At 42.8% G+C, this 16,187-nt stretch overlaps 1 protein-coding gene across 1 annotated transcript; it reads right to left on the minus strand.

Moving 5' to 3' along the window:
- Positions 1-1,692: 1,692 nt before the first annotated feature.
- LOC124625767 (serine protease inhibitor I/II) lies at positions 1,693-15,427 on the minus strand. Its single transcript, XM_047149206.1, has 4 exons — positions 15,272-15,427; positions 7,475-7,579; positions 6,878-6,999; positions 1,693-1,896 (listed from the first exon to the last, which is right to left on the minus strand). The coding sequence occupies exons 1-3, from the start codon at positions 15,333-15,335 to the stop codon at positions 6,890-6,892; spliced, it is 279 nt and encodes a 92-aa protein (XP_047005162.1). The 5' UTR covers positions 15,336-15,427; the 3' UTR covers positions 1,693-1,896; positions 6,878-6,889.
- Positions 15,428-16,187: the final 760 nt, after the last annotated feature.

The raw sequence follows: 16,187 nt of genomic DNA on the forward strand, positions 1-16,187 counted from the left end.
ATGTATGTTCCCTAGACAAGTGTATTCCAGAAATCTTACTCCTCGGCATCAATTATTTTTTGACGCTGCGATTTTTTTGCATCAGTGTATTTCAAGGACTGCGGCATGTGTAGCTTCACTGCCAGGCGTGGATGGGAAGACTTTGTTCTGGAACTGATGATCTCCACAATACGACCAAGTGGTTAGAATGATGAAAGAATATACAGGGCTATTACAAATGATTGAAGCGATTTCATAAATTCACTGTAGCTCCATTCATTGACATATGGTCACGACACACTACAGATACGTAGAAAAACTCATAAAGTTTTCTTCGGCTGAAGCCGCACTTTAGGTTTCTGCCGCCAGAGCGCTCGCGAGCGCAGTGAGACAAAATGGCGACAGGAGCCGAGAAAGCGTATGTCGTGCTTGAAATGCACTCACATCAGTCAGTCATAACAGTGCAACGACACTTCAGGACGAAGTTCAACAAAGATCCACCAACTGCTAACTCCATTCGTCGATGGTATGCGCAGTTTAAAGCTTCTGGATGCCTCTGTAAGGGGAAATCAACGGGTCGGCCTGCAGTGAGCGAAGAAACGGTTGAATGCGTGCGGGCAAGTTTCACGCATAGTGATGCGAAAGATTCAGTGTTTAAACCTCCTCTACCAAGAAACGTGCCAGAACTGCGAGCTCGCATGAACAATGCTTTCGAACTCATTGATGGGGACATGCTGCGCCGAGTGTGGGAGGAACTTGATTATCGGCTTGATGTCTGCCGAATCACTAAGGAGGCACATATTGAACATTTGTGAATGCCTACAAAAACTTTTTGAGTTTTTGTATGTGTGTGCAAAGCATTGTGAAAATATTTCAAATAATAAAGTTATTGTAGAGCTGTGAAATCGCTTCAATCATTTGTAATAACCCTGTAGTTTCTCATGCCCATTTGGTGTCGAGTGTGAAAAAGGTAGAGTATCAGCCCATGGTTGCCTGACCGTGTACCTGACCACTCTCCTCTTAACCTTCTCATAAGCTAGTCTCTCCTTTGCAGTACTTTTTCTCCAGTAACTATCACAATTAGGAGACTATGATATTTTACGTGTTCTATTTTACATTTCCCAAACAAAGCGGGCTGTCGAGCCCAATAATAAATATTATGAATTTATAGAATCCATTTGTGAAGACTAATCCTGCCTCAAGTCACTTCCTCTCCTCCTTCGATCAGCAGCTCCTCATGATAAAGATTAATGGAATAGGTTGTGAAAGTCAATAATACAGTTGTAAGATGTTGCTACGTTCAGGCAATCTAAACTACTCCATATGTAGTTAGGTTCGATCAAAGGGAGCGTTTCCGTTAAGCGTAATCCAAATCAGGGTTCCCTGCTAATTTCAAATCCTGGACGACTGCACTGATATTCAGAAAACTAGCTATCCTTCTTTGCATTTTCCCATCGTTCTACTGACTAACCGTAACCTGACATCTGATTTACCTACGACTGAACCGATGTGATCGTTCCATTTCGTATCCCTACAGGTTGTTACATCCGGTTACTTGCATGCGCTGACCGGTCCCAATTGTAACTCGTTGACATGTTTTTCTCGTTTCCTTAAATCTCCTATTTTACACTTCTTTAATATTCGAAAATAATGAATCATAGGTTTTGGGAAGAGGGTATATGTTGTTCAGAAACTACAAGATAACACAGCAGATATTTTTGAATTTTTTTATTATTTACAAAAATATGCAGAAAAATTTCAAATCGAAAAAATGTTTTTGTTGCAGATGGACTTCACGGAAGCTGCATGACAGCCTGAAATGGTCTCGAGAAGTGGAAGGCGTACGTCGCTGCAGCCAGTACAGGTGTTGTTAACTGCTGACATTCTACAGCATTAGTCTAGACTCGGAAGTAACCCCTGCGAGGAAAAAAAATGCCATTAGCCGAGCTTCATAGATCAAATTATTTCTTTTAATTCAGCCTAACCTCATACTGTGGGATATTTCTCTCCTATGTTACATCCTCTTAGCGTGTCAATCTTAGGGGAATGCTGTCAAACGCTTCAATATTTTCATGCGTTACTGCGTTGCAAGAGCCATGTTCAAGAACTGCTCCAGTGCTGCAGCTGTAAATTCAAGTGTGTTGCACGGGTTATTGGGTAGGTACCTACACGACCTATATCGAAACAGTTAACCAGAAAGCTGATTTAATGACCGTGTGGCTGCCGCTGTGGATTGAGGGAGGCCTAGAAACAATTTGTTAGCTCCCTATCCATAGTATCCGTGCGCATGTGACATGTAACGTGTGTGTGTGTGTGTGTGTGTGCGTGTGTGAGAGAGAGAGAGAGGGGGGGGGGGGGAGCGTACTCGGACGCTTTTATTGAACAGAATCAAGTTGTCTTCTTCTGGTCACGTAACTGACTAAGAGTATTTTGACAATTATATCTCGTAAACTATCGGAACGGATGACGTTTCTGGAGGAAAACTTTGCAACGTCTGTTGGCGATACAAGTAATTGACTTTCTTAGTCAACTGATTCTCATTCCTTGCAACGTTGTAAAGACAAATCCTTCTACGTGAACACTCAATAGGTATTTCGGTTACATTAATTCCAGCCTAATGTCTAGCACGGAGGTATGATTTATGTGACTCTGTGTTCTGTATTGACTAGAACGTATTATTGAATACAGTACACAATTTTTACCAAGAAATCTTTCAGAACACTTTCTGAGACATTAAAACTGTGTGCTGACAAGAACGCGAATCAGGAACCTCGCCTTTCGTGAATTTCTTGTTCTTTTTGGGCCTTTGCGCTCCCCTTCAAGACTATACTTCCCTCTCCAAGACTGCTTTCTGCAGCATGTGCTCCCTTTCCTATAGAAACAATTTCAAACGACGTATCTTCGTACGCGATTTAACCCTTGTGACTATTAATCCATATAATTTACTGGAAAAAGGTAATTAACTGAAAGATCTCTTCCATTGAAAGCTGAGTCTTCCTTCCTGCCGGACAGGGTAGCCGCGCGGCTCCCCCCGTCGGAGGTTCGAGTCCTCCCTCGGGCATGGGTGTGTGTTGTCCTTAGCGTAAGTTAGGTTAAGTTAATTAGTGTGTAAGCCTAGGGACCGATGACCTCAGTAGTTTGGTCCCATAGTCCTTACAACAATATTTCCAAAATTTTTATCCTTCCTTCAACAGAGCGAGACTGTTTATCTTTGGATGTTTAAAATTTACTACCCAAAACATCATCATCAAAAACTATATCCTTGATCTGACTGTGGACTGAATTAAAAACTTTAACCCCTTTATTTCCTTCGAAGGAAAAATTCGGAAAAGGTTTTCTTCTTCTAAGCCCTGTTCATTTTTAAAGTAATATTCATACTGTCTATTTTATCAAAAATTTAACATTCTTCAACAGAAATCTCTTGGAGTATTAAGTTTTTAAAATGAAGCTTGTGCCTGTAGAAGTCCAACTTTCATCCAGAACCATAGACGGAAAGTTCTGATAGTCTTAGACCGAAGACGCCGGTGAAGTGTTAGGTATCCCACTCGGCACTGATCGACATGATGTCCTCCTGAGGAATATGACAACGAATTCTGCCCAATTGGCGAGTTAGATCTTCAAAATCCAGAGCTGTTTGGAGGGCCCTGACCATAATGCTCCAAACGTACTCCGCTGGGGAGAGATGCAGTGAACTTGCTAGCCAAAGTATGGTTTGGTAAGCACAGACACAAGCAGCATACCCTCTCCGTCCACGGGAGGTCATTACCTTGGTGAAATGTATGCCCAGAATGGCGTTTCACGAACGGCACAAAACGGGGCGTAGACTATCGCCGACGAACAGCTGTGCTGTAAAATCGCAACAGATGGCAACCACAGGAGGCCTGTTATGAGACGAAATGGGACCCCTTATCATGGCTCCTGGTTGTCGGGTCATATGGCGAGCGACACTCAGGACTGTATTCGATCAATGCCCGGGGCGGGTCCAGACACGTCTTCGGCCTGCAATCTCGTTGACTGTGGTAGAATTGTCTTCAGCGATGAGTCCTGCTTCGAAATAAGCTCCGATGGCCAGCGAGGATGTGTCTGGAGATGTCCAGGACAGTGGTGGAATACCAACCCTCCGTATGGTTCGACATCCAGAAGTGCTGATCTGAGGTGCCATTTTATTTAAGTGCAAGACCCCTTTGGTAGACATCAGTAGGACCCTTAAAGCACATCGTTGCATCAACGATATTTAACGCGCCGTTATGTTGCCCTTCATGGAAAGCCGTCCTGGGCTTACATTTCATCAATGGCCGCCCAAACACTGCGAGAGATTCTACTGCTTGTTTGCTTGTTTCCAAACCATACATTGGCCGGCAGTGTCGGCAGATCACTCCCTTATGAGAAAGTCTGCAAAATAATGGGCGGGGTCCTCCAACAATCTCGGGGTTTTGACGATCTGACGCGGCAATTGGACAGACTTCGGTACGATATTGTCAGGAGGAGAGTCAACAACTCTGTCAATCAGTACCAAGCAGGATAAATGCTTGCATAAGCGCCAGAAGTGGACCAACGTGTTACTGACTTGCTCAGTCTGTAAAGTTGTTTCTCTTGAATAAATCATCCAGTTTGTTTGAAACTCTAGTCATTTGTTTGTAAATTACATCACATATATCGATTTCAATCCCATTCGTATAATTCCTTCGTGGTGCGTCGTTTTCTACGTCTCAGACAATATAAATAGCGATTCTGTATCACATCATTCAAACAATACAAAAACAAATAGAAATTGTTAAAGAAACAAGAAAAAGAGTGAGACTCCAATTACGATAAAAAGAAAGAGACGAACTGCATTTCTAGCAACAACGTGGTACCGAAAATTCTAAAAAATGAGTACCAGGAAATCGAGAGAGTCTCTCAGTTCAAATATTTAGGCCAAACTTGCCTCAAAAAGACCGGTTAATAAAATTCATTGTCACAAAATAGTTTACAAGCTTACAAAAGGTCTTTACAGTAAAAATTCTGCTCAAAATACACAAAAATGTCACACTACAAAATAGCCATGAAACCAGAGTGTCTTTATGGGGTTATAACACTAATTTTAATGAGAAACAGAAACATTGAAGAAACTCAAAAGAGTGATTTAAAAGTAATAAGGAAAATATTTGGTCCAAATAGGCTAACAGCAAATCTCCAAATCGAGACCCACCATGAGGTTCCGTTGCAACTTTGTCAGGTGCTGCAAACTTGGAAGCTCCCCTGAGTGACTCACAGGTCTAGCGCTCCTGGAAGAAAGGGTCTCGCTCATCCCAAGGATGGGATAGCTGAACCCAGGATTCCTGCGTTTCGTTGACAGTAATAGTCAATGCGAGAAGTATGACTGCGTCCAACTGATAGACTGGAAACATTAACTTGCTACACACACTCATCCAGGTGAATATCCTTCAGTACACTGGAAAAATAAATAAACAGTTGTTCTGTTGCTCTCAGCGTGTGAGAGTCTTTTATTTTCGATGCTATTTTGAAGGCTTGCGTGTCAGTTTCGCTCCTAATGAAGTAGTTTCTCATTTGACCTCATGAGGCTTAGTAAACCCCATTTACCACACCTTAAGTCCCAGAAAAAAATGAAGGCAGAAGGAATGGAAGTCATCATCTTTTCGACAGTAAGTAACGAGGTGAGCTCTTCCATTTCAATGAAGAACGAGACAAATGAAGTGCTTGTTTTGATCGTCTTAAATTATGGACCGTTTCTTAGTCCAAAGACAGTTATTTGACTTCAAAAATGGTGCACGTCCTTAGAGGCATAGTTATAGAGTGCTGTTCTCAATCACTGAATGGCAAGCACGATACTGGATGGCAGGTTTTGTGATCTTTATGATTACCCGAAGAAACTTTCTTTGGGGCCCATTCGAGTCTCTGTTGCCAGCCCAGTTAAAAGTCTTGGTAATTACGGTGTACTGAGGTACCACACAAGAAGAGTTTGTGATAACAGTTACCAGAAGTACCGTGGTTGCAGAAGGAACATCACTGCGCGCAAACCAATCACACTGCCGGCAAGAACCACTCCAGCTGGAGCGGCAGCGCCACCAAGAAGGGAGACGCGCGCTTAAGTAACCATACAAGGGCAGCGGTTGTGTTGGAAGCTGTAAGTCAGCCTGAGTCTTGCTAGGGAGTTCCCGCAGAGCGTTCGTCGTGACCTCAAGTCTTCAAGTTGTCGAGTCAGATAGAAACAGTGGCCGATGGATAGACTGTGGTTAGTCTCCGGTAGAAACAGAACAGGGAACGCCTGCCTAGAGATTAACTGAGTAGTGTTAATTTGGAACTGTTCTTCGAATAGTACGTCAAGGCAGAAGATTAGTTTTCTTCCGTCTTTAGTTCAGAGAACATGATTTATGTTGTGTTCATGGATCTGTAATCGACGCAGGACAAATAGGCTAAATCTGCATTCTGCATTTCCTGTGACCAGCATTAACAAAGTTGAGTTGCACCGTCTGACACACTGACACCTTGGAGTATCGACTGCTAGACAATTATTTTGTCAAAGTTCATCAAAATAAATATTCCACGGGGTGTTTCGTAAATGATAGAATAAACGGTAAAGTGTTGTGGTGGTTCCATGTAACTCTATTACAGTAGCTGATAATTTGAAGTAGAATGCTATGAAATTTCGTCAGAAGCGTTTCCGAACCGATCTACGCCATCTGAAACAGATACGTACCACCGAATTGTATGATTGTGTAATTTCTGTTATTCCAATCCTTCTCTCAAGATAAGTGTGAAGACAATATAAAAAACGTGTCATATGGCATACATCAGACAAAAACTGGCAAATTTCAGAACTCTTCATGACACTTTCTTGGATGGAAGGAACGTAAGTAACTGAGTTACAGATTGCTAACAGCTCCTGTGCATTTACCTTTTTCTCTATTCATTGGTGAGGGCACGCCTTGAGGGTGCAGGCTGCCGACTTTCCGTCACTTCCACAGCGACACGTGTTGCATTTATCCTTGAACGTTGTGCCCGGCTCGCAGGAAATCTCTGCAACAGTGCGATACTGGCATCACAACACATTCCCATGTGAAATTTTGTTCCCTATACCTTCACAACAGTGTAGCGAAAATACTTATGCAGCGGCTTGAACACTCGGAGACACTTATGAGTCTAAAATTCTACTTTGATCGAATTGTAAATAACACAATACGTAATAAATAGGATATAAAAAAGAGGAACAAGAGCGTAGTACAATTAACACTCGGTGTTCAGCTTCCTATTTGACTGTTGAAGCTCTGCAGAAACATGTGTATACCATATAAAGACATGAAATGTCGTAGTACTATGGCTCAAATGGCTCTGAGCACTATGGGACTTAACATCTATGGTCATCAGTCCCCTAGAACTTGGAACTACTTAAACCTAACTAACCTAAGGACATCACGCAACACCCAGTCATCACGTCATAGTACTAAACGCATTGCAAAGTGACATTTCAAACGGGAAAAGGACACAAACTCACCTCTCTTATGGGGCGGACAGCCCTTGCGAGTACAGGCCCAAACTCCAGTAGGGGTACAATTGCATGTGTTGCAGTCTTGTTTCTTCGTCTGCCCAGGTGTACATTCTGGAAAATATCAAAACATGATTATTCTTAGGTTATAACTCTCAGCTGGTCTTTCCATTCCATATGACAATTAATCTGTAATTAAACACCTGTCCTCCGTCTCACATTAGGTGCGGATGCCCCTCCTCCCTCCTTCCAAAGAAAATATTTTTGTAGAAGCGTTTATATTTTTACATGTATCAATTTCCAAAAAGCACAACTAACTTTAAGAGAATAAAGCAGCATTGAAATGAAAAGTCTAGAAAATAGAAGAGACTTGTTGAAACTACAAGTCCGATGGACACGAAAGTCACTTCAGTGGATGGGACTACGACCTCAAGAAAAACATTTCGCCAGATGAAGGCAGTTATTCACGGGCTGTAGCTGTACCTATCGGCTGTCAACAGCTCCAACATGGTTTGTGAGCCCATAAGGCAAACTCCCTCATTTACGTGCTTGTGTAACCATTACCTGCAGACCTACAGTCTCATAATGGATTACCACCGTCCTTAAAGGTACACAGACATTTGAAGCACATGATTCTCACCGACCAAAGCGCGAATGGATGTTGCGAGAGGCAACAAAACCTGTACGACTACAGTCTTTAGTTAACGCCGTGAAACATGTCGTATCTCCTCTCTTGTCATCCTGAACAGCAGTCCAGTGAAGACCTCATATTTGTGTGTCCCCGTCAAATGGACATAACCTCACAATATCTTAATTTCGACATCGTTTCGAGTGTATGGTATAATGGACAGGAGGGAATGGACTGCAAGAAAGAGGAGGAGGATATCGACAAAAAGTGTTGTTGTAGGAGATGGGAAAATGGATGGGATGGAGATGATGAACAGTGATTAGGAGGGAAAAGAGGAGATGGAAATGGGGATAGGAACAGCAAATCAAAAAGCGAAACTCTCGAAATTCAATTAAAAATAGAAATCTTCTTTTCCCAACGAAAATCCGAAACTTTATCTTGCAACATAAAAGGTCGTCTTTAGCGACGCAACCACCGGACTGAGATGCGATATGCCTTCTTAAAATAGTTGATCCCGGTGTCCATGAAAGGAGCTACATGCTGAATTAATGGAGGACGAAAGGAAGTTCATGAACTAAGTAATGTAGCGTCTTCTACGGGTATAAAGCAGTTTTCCTTGTGTTCCTGAGCTGTCGGATTGATCTATACGTATTTTGATTCAATTAAAGGAAAGAAAGAAAGGGGAGCCATTCGCAAATGGTGTGAACATCTCGTCACTCCATTATTCTCTCCATGACTCGTCATGTATAAGTTTTGCACCCTTAGTGGAAAATTGTCGAATAATTGCTATAACGTGACCAGAACAACGTTATGAGATTCAGGCACTGTATCCAGCACTCATTGTCTTGCAATGGCACCTCTTTTATTGATTTATTTCTTATAGACCAATTGTATCCTTCCCTATAAATATTACGCTCTTACTACAGTATGTAGGTAACGATACTTTACATACAGCGACCTCAGAAACAACTAGATGTTAATATCAACGAGAGTAATATGAAAAGATACGAAAGATAGGGTAAAATAATGCATAAACTGATGTTGTTCAAGGGATTAGTTTGGAGAAAATTTTAAGCTTTATGTATCTGCCGGCCTCATCGCTATTTATAATTATTTCTTATTTTCAAGTGTCCATACTTTAGTTCCTTCCTCCCTCTCGCTTATCTCAGAACTTTCCTTCCTAATATTTGTTTCTTTCCCTACGCACAGACGTTTGCATAACTTGACTGGCCATGCTTATCTCTTTCATTAGCTACAGCTCGCGGCTATACATTTTATCTCTTAAGTTGAGCTGGGTTATCACGGACGTTGTTGAGTGGTTGCTGTTGCTGGCTGTCATTTTCTCTGCAAATATGTCTGTCAGATATGACAGATATGACCAGAAGGGCGTGCCCTTGAATTTTTTAAGTGTACACTACACAGATCTCCAGTTCAACAACGAAATATCGACAGTGTGTGTCTCCCGGAAACAGTGAGGCTTCAGTCAACATTGTTAGCGCTCTCTGACAACATGATTGGTATAATTCAAGAGTATTAGACAGGCAGGCTTCAGTCAACACTGGATGCTAAAATGGTTCAAATGGCTCTGAGCACTATGGGACTTAACATCTGAGGTCATCAGTCCCCTAGAACTTAGAACTACTTAAACCTAACTAACATAAGGACAGCACACATATCCATGCCCGAGGCAGGATTCGAACCTGCGACCGTAGCGGTCGCGCAGTTCCAGACTGTAGTGCCTAGAACCGCTCAGCCACACTGGCCCGCCACTGGATGCTGCCTCTGACATTACGACTGATGTGGTTCAAGTGTATGAAGCCAGCAGGTTGCCAGGCACTGTCTTTTACTGAAAAGTCTTTCACTGTATTGGACTGCAAGTACCTCAGTGTTCCTGCATACGCTGGTTCACAAAAATATCGAAAAAATATGTATCAAAAGGCAGTTAGTAGCCATGAGTATGGTTTTAAATAACCCGTTACTGGCGGGAATAGAGCGTATGTGGCATGATTCTATATCAGTTGACAGGAAAGGAAGCTGACTGCAACAATTAGCAGCAGGTTCAGTTCGGGAACATTTCTACACACACGCGACTTAACCTTTGACACCCCCATCCCCTACCTCCTTTCTTCCTCGTACACTTTAACCGATGTTAGTTTTCAGCTTTCGCTACTAATTGTGATACGTACTGCATAAAAATCTTGCACTAGGATGTCCCTGCCGCCGCTGTCAGCTTGGCGCTCCAAGGGACGACTTGTGTCTGATTAACGGCAGTGTTTGATGTGTGCCTTCCGGAGACTGAGGCTGACTTCCAAAAGTTTAACGAACCGGCAGTATGGTCCAGAGAGCGGAAAAAAAAGAAAATCTACGCGTTGTGTTGATTAGGGAATATAGCTACGTGCGTAGGTCTCTCCAGGTCGCGCGGGGTAGCCGTACGGTCTCAAGCGCCTCGCCACGGTTCGCGCGGCTCCCCACCGTTGCAGGTTCGAGCCCTCTCTTGGGCATGGCTGTGTATGTTGTCCTTAGAATAAGTTAGTTTCAGTTAGATTAAGTAGTGTGTAAGCCTAGGGACCGATGACCTCAGCAGTTTGGTACCATAGAGGATACCACAAATTTCCAAAATTCTTTCCAGGGTGCGGTCTCGACCAAGAAACTATGCGAGTGGATTGTCACTGTTGTTGACCCGCCCGTAGGGGCAACAGTATTCGCAGATACGCTTAGTGTTGTAGGGAAGAATTAAGGAACACAAGGCTTGTGGGCAAAGAGGAAGACTTCGATAGCGAAAGGGAACACAAAAATCTACAAAATTCGAGAAGAATTGTGACATAGTAGAAAAATTGTGACATAGTGACTAGTTTATATTGTCTCTGAACAGGGAAAACGTGTCGAGTGACTTAAAACGATAAAGACCATATTACGAGCTGGAAGTAGTGTACAATTCGTCCACGACAGGCTGAACACGTTTTGAAGCACACCTACAGTAACGGCAGTCGACATGAAAATAATCAGAAAGAATCGCTACAGTAAAACCGTACTGATACTCAAGACAACCACAAAGCATGAACTACCTCCAGTCCACGTACAGCACCACGGAACACAAATAACGTTTTGCAAATAGTTTACACTGAAATTTAAGGTGGGTAAACGCTGCTAACCATTCGACTTTCGCACTGTAAGGCAATCTGAAAATTTCGTACTGTGTTGCACACAAAAAGTGCACCAGAATAGAAACATAAAGATGGCACGCCCTGTGTAGTGACTAGCTCTTACAGTAGTGCCAGAGATAATACCAGAAAAATTGATAAGCTGTTTATGACGTCATTTCAGGGTATTTGTGATACTATTGGGCGGAAGAATGGAAAGTCAGGCGCAAATCTAAAGCGCTATTGCCACTTGAAGTGAAGGGGCTAAAAACTAACTTAATAAATGCAGTGTTATGGAGACTTTCTTTTCAGATACGTGCAAAGCGGGTGTCTTAGTTTGTAGATTAGCTTAAGAAACGATAACAATTACTTATTTCTCTGTTTATATTGCCTGGTAAGTTTACAGCTACGATGTCTTTCTAATGTGTTTCCCGGCGTCCTTCTGTGGTTTCTCTAATCTCATTAAGACGAATGTAACGAAGTTCCATTTTAAAAAGGACACAAGCTTTCGTATTGATGCCCTATCGGAGCTCGTGCTTCGCCGCTAATGACGTCATCATCGACGGAACATCAAAATCCCAATCTTCCTCCCTTGAGTTACGCTAGTACTTGATATTACGATGGCCTTAGACAAGGAGAAGGCAGAAGAAACAGATATGTGGTGGACGAAGCAGTTAAAGTTGTAGAATGAGATTAATGAAATTTCAAAGAGTTAGTTAGAAAGCAAAAAATCTGGATATAGCGATGAAATTAGTATTATTTCCGCCTTAAGCAGTCAGAAAAAATTTGCTGTTCGCTATTATGATGTGATAGTGTAATGCCTTCATTACTACGATTACTAAATTACTTGTTCATAAATACACTCTGGCCATGTATCATACACAAACTTTCTGGAAACTCCCATAGTTGCAATGGACAAAGTTGTGTCTTAGGATGCAAACAGTACCTGAACTGATCTTGTACTGCAGCTGTTACGAGATGATGATTGATGTACGTGGTAGGGTGGGGGAGGGGGGGGGGCAGGCGGCCATCAGAGTGGCGTGGCTGTAAGTCTGCTGAAGTGGTCAACAGCATGTGGTAACCATGGTGCTTGTTCCGTCTCATGGAATGTATATGAGAGTACTAAAACAGAGACATGATCGAGCAGACTAAATTTGACTGAACGACTCTTTACGTAAGAGGAACGAAACGGCTGCAATTGATTCAATCGGTATTCCATAATCCCAGAGATGCCAGAAGTGACTCGCAACTTCTGCGTTGCCTAATGTATGAATAGCCTAAGCCCGACCTGAGGAAAGATGAATCTGAGTTTCGGAGAAATGTCTTAGAGAATAACAATGAAATTATAAAAGTCACATCGTTTTTATGCAGCTGATGTCCGTCGGATCCCATAATATCTCCTACGGATTGTTACCTGGCCTGGCTCATTCAGCAAGCATGCTTTGTAAGATTTTGGCAAACGTTTTCTGGGTATACTCAATTTTATTGTGACAACTCACTAATGTGGTTTGCCTCTTAACGTGGGACTCCGTAAGTATTAATCTATGTTATAAACATATAACCGTTATAACCCTGAAGATATGTCTACACTGGCATGAAACCGGTGTTGCAAATAAAGCACCGTCATACAGCCATGTGACTTTTGGAAACATCTCAACAGTCTAATAATTTTTAATTGTTACAACTTTTCTGATACTTTGAATAGTTATTGAGTGCTGAATGTTTTCTATTGTTAATCGTCTCTGAGCTGTGATTGCCCTCCCCAGAAAGTTCCTCGTTAACTGAGAGAACTGAGTGAAGAAAAACAACTCAATAGCATAGCATTTGTAGATATAGAAAACGCTTCTGACAGTGTTGATTGGAATCCACTCCTCGGATTTCTGAAGTTATCAGAAATAAAATACAAACAGCAAGAGATCATCTGCAACGTTTACAGAAACGGGACGTGACAGGAGAAGGATATGAAATGTAAGCAGACGCTGACTAGAAAGGGACACAGGATGTTAACCTATAGCAGCAGTTATGCTGTCACTGCAAGTAAAGGAACCCAAGAAGGAGGTGGATAGGAGTTTTAAAATTGTTACTGAAGAATACCAAAGATTAGGTGGACAGAGCAAGAAAGCAATAAATTAAGGCAGAAAGGAATTACAGACATTGCTGCGAGTGAGCAACTGATTCAAATCAATGGGCAAGTTTGATAATTTGTTCTGGACCGTGATTCGAAGCCGGGTCTCCTGTTTACGAGGAAAGAGTTTGTGACACATCTAAAAGAAAGAACAGATTGAAAGAACACATCGTGAAGACTTCAAGGAATGTTTAAATTGGTAACGGAGGGGAGTGCGGGAGGTAAAATTATAGAGAAAGACCAAAGCACAAATATAGTAGGTAGGTGGATATAGGTAGGAGTAGTTATTCTGAAATGAAGATACTTTCACAGGATACAGTTGCGGGAGGAGCTGTATCGCATCAGTCTCCGGGCTGAAGACCACAACAACTGCAACCACAACATGTGCAGTTTAAGTGCTGTTTCTATTGGTGAAACACCTTACATTAAGCTAAAGAATGCGGCCCTGAGGGAGAGCCTCTGACTTGCACCAGTGTTGGGCTCTGTCCTTATATGTGAGAACCTAATGGGCATATGATTAGTGAAACTGAATAGTTCAAATTTCTAGGTGTTCAGATAGCAAACTGTCGTGGAAAGCCCCCTTCCACGATCTTGTTCAAAGACTTAATGCTGCCAGTTTTACTTTCCGAATGGTAAGTGATAGTTTGACACGAAAAATAGTCAACTTTGCTCATTTTCATTCGCTTATGACGCATGGTATTAGATATGCGTACGGAACGATTTTAAGTGGAATGATCACATAAAATTAATTGTTGGTAAGACGGGTGCCAGGTTGAGATTCATTTGGAGAATCCTTAGAAAATGTAGTCCATCAACAAAGGAGGTGGCTTGAAAAACACTCGTTCGACCTATACTTGAGTATTGCTCATCAGTGTGGGATCCGTACCAGGTCGGGTTGACAGAGAGAACATCCAAAGAAGAGTGGCGCGTTTCGTCACAGGGTTATTTGGTAACCGTGATAGCGTTACGGAGATGTTTAGCAAACTCAAGTGGCAGACTCTGCAAGAGATGCGCTCTGCATCGCGGTGTAGCTTGCTCGCCAGGTTTCGAGAGGGTGCGTTTCTGGATGAGGTATCGAATATATTGCTTTCCCCCTACTTATACCTCCCGAGGAGATCACGAATGTAAAATTAGAGAGATTCGAGCGCGCACGGAGGCTTTCCGGCAGTCGTTCTTCCCGCCAACCATACGCGACTGGAACAGGAAATGGAGGTAACGACAGTGGCTCGTAAAGTGCCCTCCGCCACACACCGTTGGGCGGCTTGCGGAGTCTAAATGTAGATGTAGATGTATTATGGGGTAATTCTTCCCCTCTCAAAGGATATTTTTGGCTCAGAAATGGGCAGTTCGAGCAATAACTGGTATAAGTTCGCGAACCTCCTGTCGACCCCTATTTACAAGTCTGGGTACTCTGACATTAGCCTCTCAATACAATATTCCGTACTGTCGCTTCTTGTTAACAGTATCAGCTTATTCCCAAGAATAAGCAGCTGTCACTCAGATAATAATCGGCAGAAATCCAGTTCGCATCTGGATCGCATTTCCTTGACTCTTGTGCAGAAACTTACGTAGTATACTACTGCATGCAGTTTTAACCAGCTACCACAAGAATTCAAAAATCTTAGCAGCAATCCATGCGCTTTCGAATCTAAAGTGAAGAGTTTCCTAATGAGTCACTCCTTCTATTCTGTCGAGGAGTTCATTGAAAAACTGATTGCAGTGTTATATTGTTGATTGCGTTTTCGTAAACTTATAGCTTGTCGTTTTTGTGTTCATGTACATTTTATTTTGTCTGTTATTACTTTTATTTTGTAATTTCATGTACGTTCCGTTACCTTGGAGATTTGCTCCCCAGTGTGTTACTGCGGAATTAGAGGTATAAAACAAAATAAAACGACAAGTGTATGACTCACCCTGTTCGGCCTGGACCAGGACGACGAGGAGGAACGCGGCACAGAGAGCGAGAGCGAACTTCATGGTGAGCGGCGAGCGGTGCCGGTGATGACGTGGTGCGTCGACTGCCGCAGCCGGCGTCGGGACGCCCTATATACCGCCGCGACGCCCCTCCACGACGCCGGGGCTCAGGCGATACGGGCAAGTGGGGGCAGGGGGTCGCTCACACACACTGGCGCGAAGCCAACTCTTCCTGGAAACGTACCGCCGGGTTGACAGATACGATTCGTCCAGATCTGTAAGTGCATCGGGCTTTCTTATTTCCTAGGGTATTCCCACTCACGTTTGAAAGACTTTTCGCCAGAACTATGACGTACAGTGTAGTGCGCCTTTGTTTACTATATGATTCCTTCTGTGAAACGAAAGGAGAGGGCAGCTAGGGGGAGGGTGAGGGGGTGAGGTGGGAAAGCGAGGGACGAATTGCACGGCTACTCTACACTAGGATAAACGGCATACATACACTGATGGGATACAAGAACCTTCAACATCGCAGCGCATCAGCAATCGTTGGTTAATATATTAAAGAACTAAAACCCCGACTCGATTGCGAAAAAAGTACCTAGTGTTAACCCAGGTTTCGGCGTAGATAACTACACCTTCTTCAGAACAATAATGAAACCCACAGGTGCCTAAGAAGATCTTTGTCAATGATTAAAAGAACACCATAGCTATACATTTAAAAACTAAAAGAAAAGGAAAACACGAACAGTACATATGTACAAAGTCAAAACCACTACTTAACTTAATAGTGTACGCTCCACCTCACACCGGCCTATGTTCGATGTGCCATGACCCGCCACAAACTGCAGCTACAAATGGTCGCTCACTTACAAACCCGACCCGCTACCTATGCACATGCGCAAGATAAGGGAAGTT

This window comes from Schistocerca americana, chromosome 8 (genome assembly GCF_021461395.2).
Source record: "Schistocerca americana isolate TAMUIC-IGC-003095 chromosome 8, iqSchAmer2.1, whole genome shotgun sequence".
NCBI lineage: Eukaryota > Metazoa > Arthropoda > Insecta > Orthoptera > Acrididae > Schistocerca > Schistocerca americana.

Bases quoted from the DNA above. Each gene is read 5' to 3' on its own strand.
- LOC124625767 (XM_047149206.1), bottom strand. From the start codon at position 15,335: ATGAAGTTCGCTCTCGCTCTCTGTGCCGCGTTCCTCCTCGTCGTCCTG. The intron at 7,580-15,271 runs GTGAGTCATACA...GATATTTTCCAG, and splicing joins CCTGGTCCAGGCCGAACAGG to AATGTACACCTGGGCAGACG. The intron at 7,000-7,474 runs GTGAGTTTGTGT...GCACTGTTGCAG, and splicing joins CTGTCCGCCCCATAAGAGAG to AGATTTCCTGCGAGCCGGGC.